This window comes from Oscarella lobularis, chromosome 11, assembly GCF_947507565.1.
Source record: "Oscarella lobularis chromosome 11, ooOscLobu1.1, whole genome shotgun sequence".
In the NCBI taxonomy this organism is placed as follows: domain Eukaryota; kingdom Metazoa; phylum Porifera; class Homoscleromorpha; order Homosclerophorida; family Oscarellidae; genus Oscarella; species Oscarella lobularis.
In genome coordinates this window covers 37,116-58,181 of record NC_089185.1, presented here as the reverse complement: position 1 = coordinate 58,181, position 21,066 = coordinate 37,116, and the positions used below count along the sequence as shown (strand labels likewise).

At 44.7% G+C, this 21,066-nt stretch overlaps 6 protein-coding genes and 1 long non-coding RNA gene across 7 annotated transcripts; 4 read left to right on the top strand and 3 right to left on the bottom strand.

Annotated features, from left to right (window-relative positions):
• Positions 1 to 25: 25 nt before the first annotated feature.
• Positions 26 to 8,955, bottom strand: LOC136193450 (proteasome activator complex subunit 4-like). Its single transcript, XM_065982358.1, has 51 exons — positions 8,718 to 8,955; positions 8,529 to 8,669; positions 8,367 to 8,483; positions 8,266 to 8,310; positions 8,002 to 8,209; positions 7,876 to 7,950; positions 7,687 to 7,815; positions 7,545 to 7,634; positions 7,231 to 7,496; positions 6,999 to 7,182; positions 6,864 to 6,953; positions 6,580 to 6,816; positions 6,424 to 6,522; positions 6,297 to 6,366; positions 6,180 to 6,247; positions 6,017 to 6,127; positions 5,858 to 5,962; positions 5,633 to 5,799; positions 5,485 to 5,580; positions 5,382 to 5,434; positions 5,274 to 5,336; positions 5,167 to 5,222; positions 5,064 to 5,119; positions 4,975 to 5,017; positions 4,865 to 4,924; positions 4,714 to 4,809; positions 4,532 to 4,660; positions 4,387 to 4,479; positions 4,235 to 4,330; positions 4,060 to 4,181; positions 3,954 to 4,007; positions 3,777 to 3,906; positions 3,580 to 3,719; positions 3,436 to 3,528; positions 3,329 to 3,380; positions 3,154 to 3,279; positions 2,284 to 2,361; positions 2,146 to 2,220; positions 1,974 to 2,078; positions 1,825 to 1,916; positions 1,638 to 1,769; positions 1,339 to 1,586; positions 1,216 to 1,289; positions 1,099 to 1,155; positions 970 to 1,041; positions 856 to 909; positions 711 to 806; positions 586 to 660; positions 460 to 538; positions 270 to 403; positions 26 to 214 (listed from the first exon to the last, which is right to left on the bottom strand). The coding sequence occupies exons 1-51, from the start codon at positions 8,870 to 8,872 to the stop codon at positions 80 to 82; spliced, it is 5,421 nt and encodes a 1,806-aa protein (XP_065838430.1). The 5' UTR covers positions 8,873 to 8,955; the 3' UTR covers positions 26 to 79.
• Positions 2,966 to 3,574, top strand: LOC136193461 (uncharacterized). Its single transcript, XR_010671336.1, has 2 exons — positions 2,966 to 3,364; positions 3,412 to 3,574. It is a non-coding gene; the product is annotated as an uncharacterized lncRNA (long non-coding RNA).
• Positions 8,956 to 9,020: 65 nt separating the features above from the next.
• LOC136193460 (trafficking protein particle complex subunit 3-like) lies at positions 9,021 to 9,842 on the top strand. Its single transcript, XM_065982372.1, has 5 exons — positions 9,021 to 9,070; positions 9,124 to 9,221; positions 9,272 to 9,371; positions 9,429 to 9,611; positions 9,659 to 9,842. Exons 1-5 carry the CDS (start codon positions 9,032 to 9,034, stop codon positions 9,776 to 9,778), a joined length of 540 nt encoding a protein of 179 aa, XP_065838444.1. The 5' UTR covers positions 9,021 to 9,031; the 3' UTR covers positions 9,779 to 9,842.
• Positions 9,771 to 12,118, bottom strand: LOC136193456 (E3 ubiquitin-protein ligase parkin-like). The gene is made up of 10 exons (XM_065982367.1): positions 11,865 to 12,118; positions 11,647 to 11,776; positions 11,208 to 11,440; positions 11,036 to 11,151; positions 10,844 to 10,980; positions 10,731 to 10,792; positions 10,533 to 10,667; positions 10,396 to 10,485; positions 10,229 to 10,346; positions 9,771 to 9,994 (listed from the first exon to the last, which is right to left on the bottom strand). The coding sequence occupies exons 1-10, from the start codon at positions 12,042 to 12,044 to the stop codon at positions 9,885 to 9,887; spliced, it is 1,311 nt and encodes a 436-aa protein (XP_065838439.1). The 5' UTR covers positions 12,045 to 12,118; the 3' UTR covers positions 9,771 to 9,884.
• A 70-nt stretch (positions 12,119 to 12,188) lies between these two features.
• Positions 12,189 to 14,272, top strand: LOC136193453 (putative ammonium transporter 1). Its single transcript, XM_065982361.1, has 8 exons — positions 12,189 to 12,370; positions 12,432 to 12,758; positions 12,806 to 12,900; positions 12,985 to 13,119; positions 13,183 to 13,431; positions 13,482 to 13,620; positions 13,671 to 13,892; positions 13,951 to 14,272. Exons 1-8 carry the CDS (start codon positions 12,220 to 12,222, stop codon positions 14,124 to 14,126), a joined length of 1,494 nt encoding a protein of 497 aa, XP_065838433.1. The 5' UTR covers positions 12,189 to 12,219; the 3' UTR covers positions 14,127 to 14,272.
• A 68-nt stretch (positions 14,273 to 14,340) lies between these two features.
• LOC136193454 (putative ammonium transporter 1) lies at positions 14,341 to 16,357 on the top strand. The gene is made up of 8 exons (XM_065982362.1): positions 14,341 to 14,514; positions 14,580 to 14,897; positions 14,951 to 15,045; positions 15,093 to 15,227; positions 15,278 to 15,523; positions 15,577 to 15,715; positions 15,771 to 15,992; positions 16,047 to 16,357. The coding sequence occupies exons 1-8, from the start codon at positions 14,376 to 14,378 to the stop codon at positions 16,223 to 16,225; spliced, it is 1,473 nt and encodes a 490-aa protein (XP_065838434.1). The 5' UTR covers positions 14,341 to 14,375; the 3' UTR covers positions 16,226 to 16,357.
• Positions 16,347 to 21,055, bottom strand: LOC136193451 (bridge-like lipid transfer protein family member 3B). Its single transcript, XM_065982359.1, has 10 exons — positions 20,956 to 21,055; positions 20,733 to 20,895; positions 20,644 to 20,682; positions 20,507 to 20,583; positions 19,837 to 20,458; positions 19,154 to 19,424; positions 18,873 to 19,103; positions 18,623 to 18,822; positions 18,354 to 18,573; positions 16,347 to 18,305 (listed from the first exon to the last, which is right to left on the bottom strand). Exons 1-10 carry the CDS (start codon positions 20,997 to 20,999, stop codon positions 16,417 to 16,419), a joined length of 3,756 nt encoding a protein of 1,251 aa, XP_065838431.1. The 5' UTR covers positions 21,000 to 21,055; the 3' UTR covers positions 16,347 to 16,416.
• Between the last annotated feature and the right edge of the window lie 11 nt (positions 21,056 to 21,066).

Here is a 21,066-nt window from a genome sequence, read left to right as displayed (position 1 = left end):
AGAGGTGTGCGTGATCACGTGGCAATATCGCTTCGCGACTAAATTAGCATTTCTCTCATACATATTGGCGCATGCGTTCTCAAATGTAATAGTTTGGAGATACAAGCAAACCTGATAGTGTAGCCAATTGGTCTTCAGTGAAATGTCTCTTGTGAAACTCCCAATCGTCTCGGTGACTGTCCTTGAAGTTAGCAACGGTTTTTCGAACCGTTTCCTATACAAAAACAATTCAGAGTATTGTTACACAGTTGATCAAGAGTGTTAATTGCCTGAATCGAGGCTGGATCATTCACGTGATTGGCCAACGTCATCAACATATCTGGACCCGCTTCAGGAATAGAATAGGGAAACGCTCTGACGCAGGCTGAAAGACCTAACACTCCAGCGTGCCTATTTGCAAGAGCTGAAAAAAAGATGCTGAAAAAATGAGTGCATATAGACTCCTCTCTCGTTTCCAACCTTTTCCGCCGGAACCGTTGCCTTTTCTATTTCCCTTTTGCTTTGGTAGTTCAGTAGAGGCCAATTTGTTAAAATGCTCCTAAATTATTCCATTACGAAAGTCTCCCCCCTCTCAAATGTTCTCACTATCAACGATGACGTCAAGGAGATGAATCTGCATTGAAGCAACTGACGCAAAACGTCACAACTACGTTCACGTACCTTCAAAACAAATGCAGAGTAGTATAGTACATCTCTATAGCCCAGTGTACCTCAAGACGTTGGCTCTGGAAAAGCTGCAGAACCATGGTCTGGATACGATTGACGCATTTCTGTCGCAAAAGAAACAGATTTCGAAGTACCATGCCCTATATGTATAAATCGTCACATGACAACTTTCAAGTAGGAAATGCATACGGAAAGAAAGTTGAGGGCAGCGCAGACTGCCTTCCAAGAAGAGCCTTGAAGAACCTTTATAAGAAAGAGAGGGGATAAGCTAAACACTTGACTCGTTTTTAATTAAACACGTACCGTTTCAATAGCTTCAAGTGCGGGTTCAATGGATTCTTCTGGTAGTGGCGAAGTAGCTATGAAAGATAGTGCCTGTTTAAAATGTTTACTCAGTTAGTTGGCCAATCAGCTTAGTACAGTCGTCCTCACCGTCGTCGAAAGGGCTTCAAGTTCTTTATCGTCATCATAGGACTTGCAGTGAAGAATCTGAATAGAGAGAGAGAGAGATTCAACGCAAAAAGACAAATATTTGCGTGGGAACTATACGTAAGGTAAAAGGCGAAATAGGGACGGTGGCAGCGGTTGGTGTCCTTTCGTGTGGCCAAATATCCAATTCAGTACTAAAATAAATAGATTCTGCTACGAATTGATTACTTTTTTATAGTGCACTTGTCTTGAAGAGTCGTACGGCTCCGTCTGCTTCTTCTTTCACCTTTTCTTCCTCTTTTTCGTCGACGAATGACATTGTTCCTTTCATATCTATAACGGGACCGTCTGTGACGTCATCTCCTTCTTTTCTTGGTATCAGTTTGAGTTGGGGTGTGATGAATTTGATGAATTCGCTCAGCTTCGGCTGCAATTGGGATCCTCCTCCATTGGGCAATTTGATTTCGAAGTAAAAGATTGTCGAGAGAAAACTGAAATCAAAAAAAGTCTCATTCACAAAACATCGTGAAATTTTCTTCTACCTGCCAATTCTATCTCGAACTAATTTGTAAGAGTGGTTCAAATACGGTTTGAGTTGATTTAAGAGGGCGTGGTGCAGTGCTGGGACTCGCCACTCTTGTTGCTCAACGGCTCCTTGGAGCAGATACAATTGGCTAATAAGGCACAAAAAGAATGAAGAACTGCGAAAAAAGACTCGAATGTTATTACGCCGTGTCTTTAAAGGAGCCCTTTCCCTCGTCCAATCGCAAACGCGAAAGAAACTCGAAAAGCCAATGGAGTCGTCTGGGGTCTCTGTTTGCCTGAAAATGGGGACTAGGGGGGCGGAGAGGGGCGGGGCGGGGGCGGGGTCTCTATACCGAACAGGAGGCGATGCACGATCCCCAATCGTCGAATGTTTCCACGTTGATTTGAGTCAAAACAGAATCCAGACAGGGTAAGAGAAATTCCCACAGCTCGCTTATCTAGCAATAACGAAGTCGTACAACGGCTGCGAACAGATTGCGCCGTACGTCGCGCCCGCGAATTAACCTTTGCAAACGGCCAATGTTTCGATCCGCGAACGACTCCGGCGGTGATTTCAGCTGCGCAGCGCTGGCTACTATCCTATGTACGAACAGATAAAGGAGACTCCCACGAGCTGAGTCCCCCGAAGGAGGGACTCCAAACCTGTTGATCGGCGCAGAGTCTCTGCAAATGGGACTTGAAGGGGATTAGAGCAGCTTCACCATGGTTTCGAAACAGCCCCTAGTTCAATGAAAAGGAGGAAGTTTCTAGAACAATCACGTAAGGTATTTGGCGCTCGGCCAGCTAAAGCAAGCCGGTCATAGCAACGAAGGCGCTCACTCATTAGATACATTTCTTTCATCACAAACAAAAAACGAAAGGAAGACGCTACATGTAAAAGTCTGTCTATCTATCTATCTACACAAAGCAGTGCTTTCGCTCATTTCGCCTCGCGGCAGTTTATCTCTTTCCAGTGAATCGTTTTGGGGTCGGGTCGAGCAGCGCGGTCATTTGGCCGCCGATCGTAATTTATTCCGATCTCAATCGATGGCGTAAGCGTTCGGCTTTGCGTTTCTGTTCGGTGTTGCGCAGTTTTAAGACCGTTTTACGAACGTTTCCTGACGGATCGAATCGATTCGATCTCTCGTTCGCTTCTCTCTTGGTTCGGCCTTTGCGCGAACGCGAAATTGACGTCGATTCGACGTCAAAATTGTAGTGTTCGTATTGGTCGAAGAAAGCTTCGCTCATTTTTGTGCAACACTTGTATCGAAACTGCGGCGGCGGCGCTCGAATGACGTGCGTATGATGGTGCTTTTGTTTTTAGTTGGCCCATCAGGCACGTGCTGAGTCACCGCCTACCGGAACTACATGCGTCATCAATTGCGAAGCGAAATGAAAGCACTGCTTTGTTTGGCAACACCGGTTATGTCATTTCGTGCGTCACAATGGGGGAGGGGCCCGGATGGGGATCAATCCAGTCAACAAATCTCGTGGCTACTGGAATGATCTGGCTATACGTGTAAATGTACTCACCTTGAACATTCGAAATCGTTTTTCGTCGAATTTGTCTCTTCCTTTGCGGTCTTCCAACGAGAAGAATTCGACCAGTTTGTCGACAAATTCCTGCGACGTGAAAGCGTCGTAAATCACGCGTTCTCCCTGCGCATTCAAATAAAATATAGAATTTAGATTCAATTCAATTGCTTACCGGTTCGAGCACCCTAGCACGCTCCGTCTCGCCAGAGTAAACAAGCAAAGGTCTAGAAATAAGTCACTTTCTATCGATTCCAGAGATATTTCCAAGGCAACGCATACTCTGGCCACGTGTAGTATCCTAGATGAGGTTTATCAACAAAAATGCACGATTTCCATGACTCTTCAGTCTTTGGTAATTTCTCATAGCGATGCCTGAGTGCAATCTCTTGTCGTTTTCAATAGAAAACGAATTAAGCGACTTGCCATTGATTGTCTTCTCTGTCTCCCGGCTGTAGAGCAGTGGAATGCCATTGCACTTGAGTAACTTGCTTGGGATCGAGAGGAAGAGCAGAATTCGCTCTTTTCTGCTGTCTTAGGATCGTTCCCACCGTGCTGATGGCAACCTATGTTAGCTTAAGCTCAGAATCCCCCTTGTTTTTTTAAAAGAACCCTCAGGTTACCTTCCTAAGCCTTAGGGATTCGTGAGTGAGATTCTGCACTGATAATCGCACCGCAGACGTCGGCAAAGTGACGTCGTAGCGAACGAGAAGAGTCAGTAGAGCGTTGCAAAATTCGACGTATTTCCATCGCCTAAAAAAACTCACGTATGCCATCACGATTCTGCGCTCTCCCCTCACAGATTTCCACTCTCAGCCAAAGTGACCAATTTTTCCACAAGGCCCTCATAGATTCTAGGAGAAAAAAATAAAACGGGTTACGTAGGACGCGTGGCTATGATTTTACTGCAGCGTTTGTTCGTTTTTCGCTTTGAGACGCTTTTCGCCTTCTTCTATATCGGATTCAGTTGCTGTCTCACCCGATACGGCCAGAAGAGCTTTGGCTGCGTCAAGACAACTATTGGAAACCTGAAGAAAAGCGCCTTTTATAAGGAAAGAACATGCGAGTGAGACCCTTATACATAATGCCGTATTGCAGGACTATTCGAACGATGTCCTATATTGCCAATCAGTTGATTAATGAGAGAGAGAACAGAGGGTTTTTCCGAATGATCGGCCTAAAGTACGCAGCGTTTCTATACGTGAAATTTAGCTAGATAAAGTGCGCTCCTACTTGCACCAATGCAGGCCAAATCTTGGCCAGGGTGTCCCATTGGCCATAGCACAAGTACACGCATCTCGTAGTCAAAAGAATGTAGAGTGCGCCCTGTGGCGATAGCGTGGATTCTCGCGAGAGCGGTGGCTACAATGTTGCTTACTTTGAATTCTTCGTGAGATATGTGATCCGCCGATTTCAATTTTTCGAGGAGATCCGGCAAAAGAAAGCGACTCGAGTGTCGAAATGACTCGAAAGAAGCGGCTAATGCCTGTTGACACTTCAAGCGAACCTTTTAAGAAAAAAGGAGAATTATGTATTTTTATATAGACGTCACGTGACCACCTCAGTGTAGGAGCTCGTTGACAATTGAAAAAGATCTTTTGTGAGAAGGAGATGCGTTTTAGTGAACTGACAACGTTTGTGTTCAACAACTCTGCGCTAAAAACGAAAGATTTTAAAAAAGAAAGATTTTAGATATATAATTAAATTCTACCTCGTGTTGCAACTTTGCTCTGTCGATGTACAGTTGCCTGATAAATTTTCTTCCGCTCAACTAGAGCAAATTTCGAATCTTTAGGGCGTTTGATATTGAAAAATTTTTACCTTGTCAGCCAAAAGTTTTTTTACTGTGTCAAATGATTTCCATCTGAAAATGAATTCGTGAGAATATTATTAGTCAAATGATTTTTTACTCCATGTCGTATTCTGTTTTTGTGACGCCAAAATCGACGAGAAGCATCCGCATAGTCTAATATTTAATTAAATATAGGCTATTGCGAAATTCGCTTGACGAACTGTAGCGATTTGAATCATCGACTTAGTATCGTCTTCTCGTTTCGTCAAAACGTGTTCTATGATGCAAAATCTCGTCGCTACACTTCGTCTCGCGACTAGTAACATACGCAAAACCGAATGGAATAGATGGGCAAAAGATTCTCTATTGAATTCGGGGTCCAGATCGATTTCTACGCGGATTTTGATATTAAGATTGACTACTAGATAAATCTTACCAGGACGTTCGTAAGCTACAACGTGTTTCTCTGCTGAAACGGCGCTGGGAACGCTAAAGAAAAAAAACGGTGACGTCAAATCCAATATATTATAAAATATTACATTTCCTCCACGAGATCTCCCTTCAAAGCGGGTAATATTGTTGTTGCTCCCATTATGGCGTAATGACTGATGTTCAAAATTCGATAGAAGTCGTCTCTAAGAAAATAAGAAGTGCTAGAGTCCTTCTAAAGTATGGGGGTCTATTTACCTGCTAGTCATTGTTTCTCCGCTATCATTGGAAACGATGCTTTGAAGATTTTTAATTTCTGGTAAGAGAAATTCATCTAGGAGTCGTTTTGCCATCTGAAGTTCGTCTTCCGAAGGTTTGTGCCAATGTAAATCGAGATCTTTCTTATCCAACGTTCTACCCCAATCCTATGTGTATCAAAACTGCAAGCGAATACCGTAACTAATAATAATTATAAATCAATACGTGAATATAGAGATGATCTTGAGGAGAGGCGGAAAAGTCAAACGGAACGTTTCGATACTCCGAATGCGAAATGGATACAAGTGAGTGCAATGTCCCGTGCAACATCTTAAAATCAATAGATAATAAATACCTTTTTATCTATACAAGATATTGGCTGACGTGTTGGGCTCGCTTTGATGCTTCGTTGCATTTCAAATGCAAAGACGCTTCGAGAACCGTTTTCAATTCCGTTTCGTATAATAGAAGTGCTTTGCTTTGGCAGTGGCTAAGCTATTAATAACTATTATATATTTATTTCTAAAAGATGACGTGATGGACGAACTTCGGATAGTAGCTGAAGTATCCAAATCAGTTCCGGTTCCGAATGTTCGGCTTCTCGACTCTCACTGTCTAAAATTAAATATTCGAAATGTTTATTTTTTAATTAAATATACCGTACCGGATGTTAGTCGTTCTACAATCTGAGTGCAATAGGGTAGAAAAGTTTTGAGAGTCATTTCAGGATAAGCCTTTGATTTGAATAGGAATTTGAATCTGTTTATATGCGTGCTTGCTACAATGTGTACCTTTGCTGCTGCTCTGCACATGGCCGCGCACATTTTCCCCGCTACTTCCGCTTCGAGTACGTGAGAAGTCGTAAAAGCAAACAAACGTTTCAAACAAACCTAGTTGCGAATTTCTCTAGCTAGAAAAATTCTAATTTTACATCCGGGGATTTCTACTTGAAATAATTGAGGCGACGATTGACTGAAAATGGTCTGTAGTGCAGAGAAAATGGCACTTCCGATCAGATTTTCGTAATTGAATAGAGACGAAAGTGGAGAAGACGACGTCTTTGTCTCGGCTCGAGAAGAGGGCTGTTCTTGTTTGCTATTTTCAATCAAGGAAAAACAACGATCAAGAAAATTAACGAGGAATTCTTCAAATTGAGCCGTGGCTAGACAAAGATCTTTTTCATCCTAAAAAATCAATTAGATTAAATAGATAATTATTAGGAAATAGATACTTCTGTTAGGTCGTCTCGATGCTGAGGAGTCACAGAGCAATCGACAAAAGGAACCAAAGAAGCGACCATTGATATAAACGTGCACGCGGACTAAAATTACATTAATTAAATAATTCAATTATAGACATTTTATACAATTGTCTTGATGTGATCATTGGGATCGATTCCTGGCAGAACGAGATTGAGCAATGGTATCACGTGACTCGGTCCTTCAGGAAATCGTTTCCTGTCGACCAAGAAACGCGAGACGCAGGCGAGACTGCGCAGCGTCGCGTGAAGTTGATGCGGTTCAGTCAACGTCTCCAAAGAGAAATAAGTCCTAGTATGAATAAGATAATCAATAAAAAATATTATTTATTATGATTGCCTTTCGAGTAGTAGAGGAAGAATTTCCGTTGGTCGCAATGAAGCGAGATGTTTCAAAGCAAATGTTGCACTGAAACTTGCTGATTTGTTGAAGAGCGCTAACATGATGGATGGCTTGATTGATTTCACAAATGCATCGATATCCGCTTCTGTGAGCCTTGCTTGATCAGGAATTGTATCAAACCACGTCGGAGAAGACTTTTTCTCCTTATGAAGCCGAAGTACGAATAGTTGAGGAAGGGCGGAAAGAAATGGAGCAATCAGAATCTATAATAATTAAATAAATTAATTCAATTAATTAATTAAATGTCGCACGTTTGCTGAGCCGGATTTTGATGGATGACAATAGGGTTCTAGAACGTTGAAAAGAGCGGTGAGATGCTCTTGAGTTGAGCTGCCCCCGCCCTAAATGATGACGTCATTTTTATTAATTAATTAATTACATTTATTGGTTTACCAAGAGATATGTAATCAATACTTCTTTGTGTGATGTTAAGCGAGAAGATTTGAGCATTGATATCAAATTTCCTGGGTGGGTGGAAGGCGCTTTTCCTATTCCAAATGATTTCAAGATTCTAGAGAAAATCTATGAAGGAAATAGGAATAACAGTTCGTTTGTAGCAAGACTGAAAAATTCCCCCCCAACTTTTGAAATGTGAGGCTCCCAGTCGATAGAACCCACGTTATCGAAAGCCAAACGAGTAAACAAACCCATCCACGACTAAATCAATTATTAAATAATTTAATTAAAAATTTTAATTATTTTTCTGACTTCGTTCCACGTTCCCCGACACGAGTCCCAAAGACCCATAAGCTCATCGAACCAAAGCGGATAACCCTGGTCTCTTTCTTCAGGCAAGAGAAGAGTCGGCAAAAAGGAGGAAAGAAAGAAGGCGCCTTCCATCATTGCCGTGTCGAATGGACACAATAGGGGACGCCACTCGTTGAGCATGTCACGTGTAGAAGACGCGGGAAAATAACTGATAGTATATATGTATCTCAAATAGGTAGCTACGTTTCTATACATTAATCTTACACTCGAGCGACGGAAACGACTTCCCCAGCCAATTCCTCCAAACGTCTAATAATAATAAATATTTAATTATTTAATTATTATTTGAATTTTGGGGGAGTGACCTTGGTATTGATTTGAGAGACTCTTTTTTAGCTTTTCCGTAGATAATTTCCTTGACTGTGTGATAGAGAGGACGCCAAGGAAGTGACAAGTCAGTGCGAGACAAAAGTTTCTTTTTTCTAATTAAAATAATTAATTAATTAATTTCAGTTTTTGTTTCTCGCCTCAATAGGGCTATAAGGACGGTTGCCCATCGTTCGAGTAGAAACGGTTCCAAATCGGGAATAGTGAATAGTTCGTAAAATAATTTGATTAGGAACACGTGATCGCTTTTGCTGAATCTTCTTCCATACAATCTCATGTATCTGCAGGAAAAGTTATCTATTCTTTACGATTTTTTGTATTTTTCCTACTGGATTAGCTCGTTTGACCAAAAAAGAGCTCCCGGACGAAGTTCTCGGAGGAGAACGGCTCGCGAGAGGTTCGCTTTTATTTTCTTCAAATGCTCGTCTGCTTCGGCGTTTATGCTGTAAGGCAACAGCTCGTTGTAGAACACTTCTTCCTGCATGGCAATGCTCGTCTCCGAACCGACTGCGAATGAGTCACGATGACTCTTGGAAAGCTGAGGCACGTTTTTCGCAAGTGCCGAAGCGCGCTAACCTAGTCTACGTTTGATTGATTAAAATTATTGTTATCTTCTCTTAGCGTACTACACCCTTCTTGGAGCATGTCTCGCCAATCTCGACCAAGCGAAACGAGAAAGATAGTAAGTCAGTGATTGCAACACTTTTTTCTTACTTTGTTAGTGTTTCTCTTCAGAGCTCAGAGCTGTTTACGCTGACTTACGGAGCTCTAGTAAGTCAACTGGTGAAAGATTACGAATCGGACGCCGAAGTGAACAAGCAGCTCGAGAAAATGTGCTAAGAAAACGAAAAGATAGCGTTCTAGTTCAAAATCGAATATGTAGAGGCTACAATATCGGCGTTCGCTTGATCGAGGACCTCCTCGCTCGAACGAACGTGGGACGATGCCACGATTTCAAAGAAACCGCTGACGTCATTGCAAAAGTAGAGAAATTAGATAAATAGTTACCTTTATATATATATCGTTTTTTTTCTAAAAAGATTGGCTTTCGAACGTACGTTGGATTGACGCCAACTGTTTCAAAGTGGAGTGCTTCAATGGACGAATTTTCACTTTTATTCGATTCGAATCCTTTGGCCGATTTCGTCGAATTGCCGGATGATCACCGAAAACTGCTCTATTCCAACGTTCTTTGCGGTGTTTTGAGAGGAGCCTTAGAAATGGTCCGAATATACATCATTAATATTAATTATTGAATTATTTTATACAGGTTCATCAAGAGGTTGAAGTGTCGTTTCTCCGGGATACCCTCCGAGGTGATGACGTCACTGAAATTCGGTTGAAATTTGTTAGAAAGCTAGAAGACGCTTTGCCAGCTGGCGAAGAGTAATAAAGACATTTTTTTGGGTAGCGCATATGGATAACACAACGTCGTCTAAGAAATCGTATAGAAAGCCCCAAAAAACGCGCGCGAACACGCGCAGCTAAAATTTGAATTATCCAAACCAGTGGCTACTTTGGCACTCCCTTGTCCAAGCTTTTTCACATATCCAACACCACTCGTGTCCACATGATTGCCTTGGGCAAGTCATGTGCATGCAGCCACCTGCAAGAGAGAGAGAGAGATGTATATCCTCGCGACGTAACGTGATTGGACGCTTTCCTTTGTGACATCACTCACGTTGACCATATATGGACGTTAGGGTTACGTAACGTATCTTCCATATATGGTCAAAGAGAGTGATGTCACAAAGGAAGGCGTCCAATCAAGAGAAGATTTCTCTTATCCGGACACCCCTGAAACCCAGAGGTGTCCAGATAAGCGAGGATGTACTCTTACCGTTTTTCTCGATGGGTACGCGACAGCTGGGACATGGCTTTGTCGTTTTATGAATAGTTTCACGTGACTCTGAGTCCCAGCGCGCCATTTCAGCTCGTTCAGGATCCACAGCATATTGCTAAACATCATCGTCATAAATTCTAATAAATACATAATGGAATACTTACACTGGCTCTTTCGACTTCGCTGTCGACTTCATTGACGCGCTGGCAAGAGCCCGTATGATAGGGCTCATAACAAAGCCGGCAAAACACGTGCTAAATGGATGACGTCACAATTTCAATAATGATTTTTGTTCTTATACCGAGCATTGAGGACATCGAATTCTCCTTCTTTCGTCTTCTGGAAGAATTCCCATTCCACAGCCCGTTTGTGGGCAGAGAATGCCTCCCATTTGAAGAACGCATTCTTCCGTGGCAAAACGCTGATATCTTTCATACTAAAAAAGATGGTTAATTAATTAATTAATTAATTAATTAATTTTCTAATTGTATCTGCTGACCTGTTCGGGGCCAAGAAGACGAAAATGATGAACTTCGTGAATGTGAGAATTTTCGCATCCAGCTAAAGCGCAAGCCAATCTCAATATTTAATTAATTAAAAATTTGATCCAACCTGGACAGGCGAGTGTGTAGCCATGATCAGGAGTCTCAATAAAACGCCTGTCATTGAGTTTTGTAATGCAATATTGGGCAAAGCATTCGGTGCAAATCACGTGCATGGAAGCACACGGAAAAACGAGCACCTGTTCCCTATAAATACATAAATACATATGTATATAATCCATAGACATGATGTTGTGTGTACTGCTCATCTCCACATGTGATGCAGGGAACGTTCAATGTATTCGTTCGTATGAGATACAAAGGCATGCTGAAATCTTTTTCGTCGGTCGGATGAGCACTGCATTTAAAATAGAATTCCTGAGAAAAATAATTATTAGGTATTGATCATTGAATTTTTATTTTTTCTACAGTACCGCCGTTCGACCGTTGCAACTCTCCTGCAAACATCGGCCTCGAATTCTCCCCGATTGAAGCACGTCATCCCATCCGGACGGATCTTGATCCAAGACAAAGGTGCCCCCTTTGCATGAAGCACATCGCACGCGAATTTTCCCTGGTTGCAGCTGATTGCACGGGTTTTTACAGTAGACGTAAAACGCCGGTGGAGCGGAAGACGATCCGCCACTGACTCCACTCGTTGGGCTCGCTAAAACGACGAGAAAAACGACCCTAACACACTTGCTGCGACGTAAGGAGACGTAAGGTAGCGTCAACGTCCATATATGGTGTCAACGTCGCGAGTGATGTCACAAAAGGCAAGTGTCCAATCATCGCGCGAGAGAAGATTTCTTTCGTTACGTTACGTTGCGTCGCTATGCAGCGTCTACGTCATCGTATCTACTGTGTACGTACCCAATTCACTTGTTTCCGGGAGCGAGGCTAGTGCACCGGTGACGTGGCGCAAATTGATGTCGCGCGAGCGTCCCCGATTCGCGCTACCTCGAACGACGTGCACGATGCTTTGCCTGTCGAATTCGTAGTCCTACAGTAAAAACACGCGACTTATTAGAAATGGGTGGACCCCGTGCGGGTGGCCTGGAGCCTGGAAGGAGCCCTTTTCTTCTTCTTACTCGAATTGTCATGTCGTCTTTGAGCTCGCGTCCGCTGAAAATGATTCGTATGTCGCTCGGTTGGAGTCCGCGCGAGCGAGCGATTTGTTCCTTCAGTCCACGGACGGATAACGAGGGATCGACGTCGACGGGCGTGCCTCGGTGCGAGTCGAAGCGAACGATTAGACGCACGGAGCTCATAGCGCCCGCTTGAGGACTCTTCTCGCGACAACGTGCTCGTACACGTGTAGCTGCGATTTCTTAGTGCGCTAACTGTGACGTCGTCTCGCGCGCGTTGATTTTAGCCCGCCAACATATGTAGCAATAATAATATTATGATTAGATTCCAGCCTCACAGTCTTCTTCTGACCGCGATATGAACAACACGAATCCGCCGTCGGGCGACGAAATGGCAGCTCAGATAGCCCAACTCGCTTCATCTCTTCGTAGCGTGGAGCAGAGACTCGACCAGTCTAACCACTCGGCTTCAGACGGTCTCACCGTCATCATTTCCTCGTTGATCTTTTGTGAGAGCGACTCTATGAACTGCCCCCGCGGCCTTTATATGATAGCCATTGTCCACTGCAGTCATGCAAGCCGGATTTGCGTTTCTTGAAACGGGCGCCGTTCGACCAGGAAAAGAGAAGCCAATCCTATTCAAGAATTTTCTCGTTCTCTGCGTCAGTACGCTCTCCTTCTGGGCAATCGGTTATGCTTTGGGCTACGGCGATGGCAATTCTTTCATCGGAACGACCTTCTTCTTCTTGAGTGGCTTTGGAAACGCCGAGGGAATTCACTATTCCGATTGGCTATCGAGTTTTGTATATGCCGCTACAACGAGTACGGTGGCGACGGGAGCGATGGCCGAGAGAGCCAAGCTCGTCAGTTACCTTCTTCTCAGCTTTTTTGTCGCAGGTTCGCTTCCTTCGCATTGGTATGCGCATTTACGCAAGTGTACATAGGCTTCATTCATCCTGTGGTAACGCACTGGGCGTGGAAAGAAGGCGGCTGGCTACACAGAGGAATCGACGTCGATAATACGACTATTACATACACTGTACGATGCCGCGCGCTCGGCGGGGCCCGGGTGGTGGCTGGGAGGGCCGGGACGCGGCTCATACAAGAGTGCGTTATTGTTTAGGATTTCGCTGGTAGTGGAGTCGTTCACGTTACAGGCGGAACTGTTGCTTTTCTTGGCGCCGCTATATTGGGTCCAAGACTTGGCCGATTTGACGAAAGTGGGAAGCCGATCCCACTCAAACTAAAAAATGCTGCCGTAAATTAATTAATTAATTAATCAATCAATTAAGATTTAGTGCTAACTATAGATGATGTTTAGATGTCTGCTTTGGGAGGATTTATTCTCTTCTTGGGTTTTCTCCTTTTCCTTTGTCGTCGAGACCACAACGCTTTCTACGTCGACGTGGAACTCGCGTTTGGGCGAGCCCAAGTCAATACACTCGTTGCCTCAAGTGGAGCAGCACTCACTTCTCTTATCCTCTTCAGCATCCTCAATGCGAGAAAGTCGAGTTCCACTATCGGTCGTTCTCAACTCCTGACAACACTCAACGGAGGCCTAGCTGGCTTGGTAAGAGCTTCAAATGAGCGTTACCTAACTCTAAGTAAAAGTGTGTCTAGGTAGCCATATGTGCGGGAGCTCGAACCGTTCATTCGTACATAGCCTTTATTATTGGTATTGTTGCCGGTCTGTCTTACATCGGTTGGTCGAAACTCATTCTACGATGGGGTATCGACGACCCAGTTGAATCCATTTCAGGTACAAAACATTGTCGTCATTAGTTTTAGCCTGAGGGGTTTGTTTTCTAGTGCACCTCGGTGCGGGGATTTGGGGCGTGATTGCAGAAGGATTATTTTCTACTGAGCACGGATTATTGTACAAATGGACGCGAGTGTCTATTGTTTTTCTCATGTGGAACGTTCTAGCCGTCGTAGCAATATTTGCATGGACGGCAGCGATGAGCGCTCTACTCTTTGGCATCATGCACGCTTTCAATTTGTTGCGGCTTAGCTCCGAAGATGAACTCGGTGGTTAGTTCTTACACTCACCGAATTAATAGGCTATCGTTTAGTAACTTTTCCGCTATAGGTACCACCGGAAAGAAATCCAGAATAAGCTTCAGTGATATTCCTATTATCAGACGTCTAAACAGACGAATTAGGCTCAGTACAACGGCAACGACAATATCGAATCCGGATGGTGAAAACGAGAACCAGGATGTTTTTGACGGCGAAGATAAGGGTCAAGATGCAACCACCGTCTAAACTGCGCGTGTGTCTCTGCAGTACTTTAGCCTCATTAGCCACCTCGTATGCGTATTATAGGATCAGAAAGATTCATTAGGCCTTCTTAATTGTTGTAGTTGCTGGCGTGAGAAGGAAAGGAACTTGATTGCATTAGTAGCATATTGTTCGTTCGTCTTTCGCGCGCGCATAGTGCCCGTTGATCGTTATAGTGCGTGAGGGGCAATTTGCCAAAGCCAAATGTTCTAGTGCTTGACTGACTTTCGCCCAATGAACAGTACGACAGTCCCTACGATAGTGACGACAACGCAACTCGCCCAGCTCGTCGAAGAACTGAGCCAAAGGGCCGAAACGACGACAACGAATATCTCTCAGGGTCTTCTCATTGTCGTATCGTCGTTGATTTTCTGTGAGGGGGGAAGGGCCATATGCAGGGAGGCGCCCATATGCATGCATTCATTGTTTTCCATATAGTCATGCAAGCCGGCTTTGCCTTTCTCGAATCGGGTGCCGTTCGCGCGGGGAAAGAAAAGCCTGTCCTATTTAAAAACTTTCTCGTTCTCTGCGTGGGAAATCTCGCCTTTTGGGCGACCGGCTTCGCGTTCGGTTACGGCGGCACCAATCCCTTTATTGGTGATCGCTATTTTTTCCTCATCAATTTGGGTCAAAATAATTACGTGCTCTGGTTATCGAATTTCGTTTTCGCGGCGACGACGAGCACAATCGCGACGGGAGCGCTCGCCGAACGCGCCAAACTCGTTAGTTACCTTGTGCTGAGCTTCTTTATTGCAGGTGCAACTTTCCCCCCATGTTCTAATTTGATTTGCAGTGTGCTTCTGCTTCAGGACTCATTCATCCTGTTGTGGCTCACTGGGCATGGACGGAAGACGGCTGGCTAGCGAGTGGAATCAAGGTTGATAACGTGACCGTTACCTACGCTGTGAGTTAGGGAATTTCAGAAACCCAACGTCTAATTAATTCTTTTAGGATTTTGCTGGTAGTGGCGTGGTTCACGTCACAGGCGGAGCAGCCGCTTTTCTTGGCGCTATCGTGCTTGGAGCTCGGATTGGGCGCTTTAACGACATGGGACAGCCGGTTCCTATAGAAGAAAAGACGACATCGGTATCGTAGTCAAATCAATGAACTGCATTATAGACAATTTTCCGTCTTAGACGTCGGCTTTGGGCGGATTTATTCTCTTTTTCGGTTTTCTGCTTTTTATTTCCGGTCGAAATCGCAGCGTGACGAGAACGCAGGATACGATCACTGTGGGCCGAATATCGGTTAATACTCTCCTAGCGGGAAGCGCGGGAGCAATTACGTCGCTCATTTTCGTCGCTGTTATCAGTCGCAAGCAGAAATCAAATCGTGACAGTCAACTATTAGTTGCTACGCTTAACGGATGCCTTGCCGGTCTGGTGAGAAGACCGATTTAATAAATAGACTAAAGATATTTATTTTTTTGAGACAGGTTGCTATATGTGCTGGAGCTGATTCGGTTCACGCCTACGCTGCAATTATTATTGGGATTGTTGCCGGTCTGTCTCATCGCAGTTGGACCAAAGTGATTCTCAAATGGAAAATCGACGATCCCGTTGAATCGGTCTCAGGTAGAGAACATTGATTAATTGATCAATTAATTTATGGAATCTTCTTCTTTTTTAGTTCATCTTGGTGCTGGAATCTGGGGAGTGATTGCCGTGGGTTTCTTCGATTTCAATAGGGGTCTATTATATAACTGGACTCGAGCTTCTGTCGTGCAACTTATGTGGAATGTCGTCGGTTTGCTTGCAATTATTGCGTGGACGGCTGCAACGAGTGCCATTCTTTTTGGCGTTTTGCACACGTTCAATTTGTTGCATCTAAGTCGAGCTGACGAGCTCAAAGGTCATTTCTCACAGTCGCTACTGTAGTGAGAAATTTAATTATTGTCTACTTTAGGATTGGAAGGGAGTAGTTGGAGCAGAGCAGCTGCCGTTTCTGGTGAAAAAACTAATGCTATGACTCGGAGACGACGGCGAATGCAGAAGCAAAGAAGCAGCGTCGAAGAGGAGGCTGCCAGTGTGGACGAAGAAAAGAAAGAGAGTCGAGGAGATTCTGTGTCGACTACCGCTGTTTGAAAGTCAACGGCAGACAGTTTCTTGTTCTCTTAAAGTCACGCTGACTATCTTTGTCTCGTAGCTAAAACACAAATCGATATTTAGGCGACCCAAGTACCTGATCGAATAAAATGATGCGTGGTTTCGTGTGAAGGAATTTATAAAAAGTTTCTCCCCTTAAAAAAACAAACAAAGAATTAGAAATGCGTTTGTTAGCTCGATTCTTTTCCTTTTGGTACTACCAACGATTGCAATCGAGCCAATTCAGATTTCATCTGACTGTTCTCTGCTTCCAAATCTCGTATCGTATCCAAAAGAAGTGCCTTACCCATTTGCCCATTCTCAACCGCTTTGTGTAGAGAGAAATTTTCTCTCGACATATGCTCAAGCGATTCTTCGAGCAACTCCTTTTGCCGCTCCAATTCTGTTAGACTATTATCATCGGTTTGACTAGAAATTGACCTTGAATTTCCTCGTCGTTTCTCCGCTATGGGAGTCCAATCTTCTGTCGTCTGACTAGCGCTTTCCTTACCTTGCCCCATCGACTCTAAGACGTGCTGGCTCAATCGCATGACGCCGTCTTTCTCGCGGAAGAGTCTCAGCCCCTCGACGAGAATTTTCTGCGGCTTGGAAACGAATTCCAAGCCGGCCTCTTTGTACTTTACCTCGAGTTCTGCATCGGATTCAGCGTTGGTTAACGCTATTTCGATGTTTTCCATGGTGAGATGAATTGGTAAAGACGCACCAAAAGGAATCAAATCGTCGTTGGCGAAATCTTTCAGCGCAAGAGCCGTCGTCAATTTCAAGGCAATTTTTAAATTTGACGCAGTGATACGCGCTTCTGAATATTGATTTTTTTCGGACGTAAATCGCAACGCGATTTTTTCGTCGTCGATCGTTTCGATTCGCCGTTTTTCCTTGATTAGATTCTTCTTTTTTCTTTCGAGATCATTCGCCTCTTTGGCGGTAAGAATCGTCTCGTCGACGCTGCATCCATTCGTCGTCAATTTGAACGCGACGCCCGTCTCGTTCAACTGAAAATGAAAGAGCCCGTTGAAAAGACCGATTTCTACGGTGGGCCATTCCGCCGTCGCCAATCCCGGACCAATTGATGACGATTTTTCACTTGGGAGCGGCGATTTCTTCTCGTCGCAAGTCGAGTCGGTTTCGGCGGCGGCGGCGGCGGCGGCGGCGGCGGCGGCGGCGGCGGCGGCGGCGGCGGCGACGCCAGTTGTCGTTCGCAGGGCGACGTCGAGTGAAGTGAATTCGGTGAGAACTGATGTCGGATTGGGATGGGAGAGAATTTCTTCGTCAGTTACGATGTCGAAATCGTCGTTTTCGGGCGGCGGCGGCGGCGGCGGCGGAGGAGTCTCGTCGAGCGATATCGAAGCGGAGATACTTAACTGGGACTCGGAATGGCTGTGAAGAGACGATGAACTCGCAGATAGTGACATTGCATCTGACGACGACGGCGGCGGAGGCGGCGACAGCGCAATAACGGGCTCGATTTTCGATGCCGATTCGTGACTGGTTGTGATGAATCCGGAATCGTTCAATCGCCGCTCTTCGCACGTCATAGGAACGGATTTTGAACGCGAAACGGCGTCTTGTTCGGAAGCGATGCTCCCTGACGCCGCCGAAACGGCGTCTTGTTCGGAATTAGTCCGAATCGTCGTCGCCGCCGCCGGCGGCGGAGAAAGAGTGTCTCTTCCTTCGTTAAGTGACGGAAAAGTGAGCAAGAGAAAAAGATCCTCTAAAGTGCCGACTGCCGACACTTTTAAGGGTCGCTTCGCGTTCTCCGTCGTTTCGTCGCCGCTGGACAAGATATCGGAAAAATCGGAAAGAAATTGAATGAGTGTGTCGCGTAGTCGAAATGTGGCAATCAATTCGTTGTGATTGATCCGGATTAGAGCCGTCGATCCGACTTCGATTGCCACGTGAATATCGGCGACTCGACTATCGTCGGATTTTTTTGGAAAAATGATCCAGCTTGTGAGCGGCACGGAGGCGAGGAATTGGCTTTCCGTCGTCGTCGTACGTTGAGAAACGAAGCTACCCCATAGTTGATCAATTGCGCAAAGCCAAGCCGATTTGACGTCATCTACGCAAAGAAACTTCACTAAATCTTACGCGAGTGAAGTCGTCTCACCTTCTTCTTGTATTAGGGGTAAGGGAAGGAGATCCGTGCTCTCGTTTGGAAAAGAATTTTCCTGTTCTCTCCTAAACAGTTCTCTGTCTTTTAGCGTTTTTGATTTGAGGAGAAATTCGGAGAGAACGGCTCGACTTCGATTGTCGCTGCTACAATTGGATATAGTCAATTTTGCTCCCTGAAGTTCTAACCCTTCTCCTTCTACTATAGGTAGAATTACCTATAAAAGAGATGACCTAAGCGAGTGAGAGAGCAACTGATTATTTTACTGTTGGTAAAAGAATGCTGAAATAGACGTCAGCCGGTCGTTTTGCTCGTTTACGACGCGGTGACGGCGGCGATTTGCTCAGATCCATTGCCGATATCGTGTCGGCGATCATCTTGACGAATTCAATCGTCCACAGACAAGTGTGAGGGTCGAAAATGAATTGAATGGGACAGACGCTCAGAAAGACATTCGACGACGGAACTGGTAAGAAACTACTCGTCGTGTGCGCGTGTTTAAGTTTAACAACAAACCTTTAAACGGGACGTCTTCGGCGTAGCGATAGGAGGTGAAATTGAAGAGAAACGTGGGTGGATTGTCAGGAAATAGATGCTTTTTGGAGATGAGAAAGGGCTCTCGGGCCGCCTTCAAAGCGGAAGAGGGAAAGAACTGACACGAGACGTTGCTACAGCCGAAAATGAAACATCGCTCTTCTAAGGCGCTCCAACGAAAACGCTCGTGAACTGGCCCCACTTGTTGGCCGTCTAACCCAGCGAAAAATGACGCCGAATTATCGAATTCTAATTGAAATTACCTTTGAGTTGTTGTTGATTTCGTAGAATTGTTGTCGCCCATTCTTTTCGCTCTTCCATGTGCCGATTTTGAACGAATCCTCGTGCGCCGTCACTTCGCGGTTCTCGAACGGGATGTCGCGGATGAAAGGAGGCGAAGAAGTCGGATAGAGTGCATTGCATGGAGCCGCACTTTTCGTCGCTCGCTCTTCCCCGTCTGGAGTCGTCATAGAGCTGCAGAGAAACATTCGCAAGACAGATATGATAGGAAGTTTCGAGGACACTCCATTCGGGCTAAAAAGAGAAAATGAAAAATATATTATCTGTCCCAACAAAGATTCTGTCAATTGAGACAGAAACTACGGGGCCTCATGCGGAACTGGGATTTTTAGAATAACTTCTTTTCTACAGGGATCTTTAGAATATACTTATTGTCTAGGAAAAAATTATAGGACAACTTGCTAGCTAGGAAAAAAAGAAACTAAGGGGCCTGAAACTACGGAAGTCTTTGATGCATAATGCCTCTGTCAATTGAGGTCTCATGCCCCAAAGATTTCGTCAAGTGAAACTACAGGGGATATGATACCTCTATTGAAACAAACTAAGGGACCTGATGCTTCTATTGAAAAAAACTACGAAGTCTTTGAGATGCATAATGCCTCTATCAATTGAGGCATTATGCCTCAAAGATTCCGCATCTATGTACTTGTGATGCGGACGGATCCTTTGTCGTTGTTTCCTTTCGTTTTGCTCTTGATACAGACGGCGAATTGGTGGAACTCTTTCCTCCTTTATCCATTTGATTTTTCACGCTGGGCGGAAGTGGAGTCTCGCTCAATTTCGCCGCCGTTTCGACTCGATCAATAATATTAAACAGAGATTCGACGAAGAGAACGGCTTCTCGCACTTGCGAATGAGTGAGAACCCATAAGAGATAATCATCCAAGATGAATTTGAGTCGACCGCACTTGACAACGCAATCGGACAATCGTTTACGAATCGTCACGTGTACACTTCCCTGATTGGTGATTAATCTTAAGGGACTCGTCATCGATTCCAAATCCGTCGCTTTGTCGGATGAAAATTCGAGTCGGAGCGTTTGCCACGCGATTTTTTTAAATGTCGTCACTGTGTCGTCGCTTTCGTCGATAATTCGAGTTTTGTCTAATCGATTTGGGATTGTCCACGTGGGCGTTACGCTTGCCACATCGAGGTTGGATATGTCGAATGTTGCAACGAAGCCTGGCGAGGAAAAGTGCGCGAGAATCGAGTTGACTGTGATGTGAAGGCCGTCGATGACGCGATCACTTAATCCGTATTTCCCGGATCTTGAAAAATTATAAAGAAATTTTTTTGATTATGGGGATTTTTCTTACTTGCTATTTGTGTTTCTTTTGACGCGTTCTACGTCATCTTCACACGTGGTTACATAGACTTCTAATCGATCTAGACCCTTGTGAAGAAAAAGGGGAGAAAAGTCCTAAAATTGATATCCAAAGAGACGTGTTTTTACGAGCCATATGGGTTTTGATCCGAGATGCGTCCAGTGAATCTGCAACGGATGTGATAAAGGGGATTTTTCGAATGGTTTTTTCGGTTTACTTTTGCCGTAATTTTATTGCACGTGCATTTCGTCATTTTGAGCCATAGAGGGAATTCGAGGAACGATGTCAATAGGGTCTCGTCTAGAGCGAGATCGCGCAGTTCTCCTTCGCCTTTGAGTGTATTCAACTCGATTTGTTCCGGCTGGAGATTCTTCGCGAATCTGCGACGCGTGAATGAATGAAAGGAGGCCGAGGAGACCCCTTAGACCTTTACGACTCACTTCGCGAGCTCTTTCAGCAGTTTTTTCTTTATTAAGCCAGCCATTCGAGCGAAGAAACGACCAAGAAAGAGACTTCCTCCATGAGGAGCCAAGAGAGCATGCGTACACTCC

Coding starts and splice junctions, on each gene's coding strand:
- LOC136193450 (XM_065982358.1), bottom strand. CDS start 8,872: ATGCAGGAAGAAGTGTTCTACAACGAGCTGTTGCCTTACAGCATAAAC. Junction 6,128..6,179: donor TACTTCAGCTACTATCCGAA/GTTCGTCCATCA, acceptor AGTTATTAATAG/CTTAGCCACTGCCAAAGCAA. Junction 4,182..4,234: donor GTCCTGCAATACGGCATTAT/GTATAAGGGTCT, acceptor GCTTTTCTTCAG/GTTTCCAATAGTTGTCTTGA.
- LOC136193460 (XM_065982372.1), top strand. CDS start 9,032: ATGTCTCGCCAATCTCGACCAAGCGAAACGAGAAAGATA. Junction 9,071..9,123: donor CAAGCGAAACGAGAAAGATA/GTAAGTCAGTGA, acceptor GTTTCTCTTCAG/AGCTCAGAGCTGTTTACGCT. Junction 9,222..9,271: donor AACAAGCAGCTCGAGAAAAT/GTGCTAAGAAAA, acceptor TCGAATATGTAG/AGGCTACAATATCGGCGTTC.
- LOC136193456 (XM_065982367.1), bottom strand. CDS start 12,044: ATGAGCTCCGTGCGTCTAATCGTTCGCTTCGACTCGCACCGAGGCACG. Junction 11,777..11,864: donor AAGACGACATGACAATTCGA/GTAAGAAGAAGA, acceptor TTTTTACTGTAG/GACTACGAATTCGACAGGCA. Junction 11,152..11,207: donor GTTGCAACGGTCGAACGGCG/GTACTGTAGAAA, acceptor TATTTTTCTCAG/GAATTCTATTTTAAATGCAG.
- LOC136193453 (XM_065982361.1), top strand. CDS start 12,220: ATGAACAACACGAATCCGCCGTCGGGCGACGAAATGGCAGCTCAGATA. Junction 13,120..13,182: donor TCAAACTAAAAAATGCTGCC/GTAAATTAATTA, acceptor GATGATGTTTAG/ATGTCTGCTTTGGGAGGATT. Junction 13,621..13,670: donor CCCAGTTGAATCCATTTCAG/GTACAAAACATT, acceptor TTTGTTTTCTAG/TGCACCTCGGTGCGGGGATT.
- LOC136193454 (XM_065982362.1), top strand. CDS start 14,376: ATGAACAGTACGACAGTCCCTACGATAGTGACGACAACGCAACTCGCC. Junction 14,515..14,579: donor CGTATCGTCGTTGATTTTCT/GTGAGGGGGGAA, acceptor TTTTCCATATAG/TCATGCAAGCCGGCTTTGCC. Junction 15,228..15,277: donor TAGAAGAAAAGACGACATCG/GTATCGTAGTCA, acceptor TTTCCGTCTTAG/ACGTCGGCTTTGGGCGGATT.
- LOC136193451 (XM_065982359.1), bottom strand. CDS start 20,999: ATGGCTGGCTTAATAAAGAAAAAACTGCTGAAAGAGCTCGCGAA. Junction 20,896..20,955: donor CTGCTGAAAGAGCTCGCGAA/GTGAGTCGTAAA, acceptor CACGCGTCGCAG/ATTCGCGAAGAATCTCCAGC. Junction 18,306..18,353: donor ACCCCTAATACAAGAAGAAG/GTGAGACGACTT, acceptor TTCTTTGCGTAG/ATGACGTCAAATCGGCTTGG.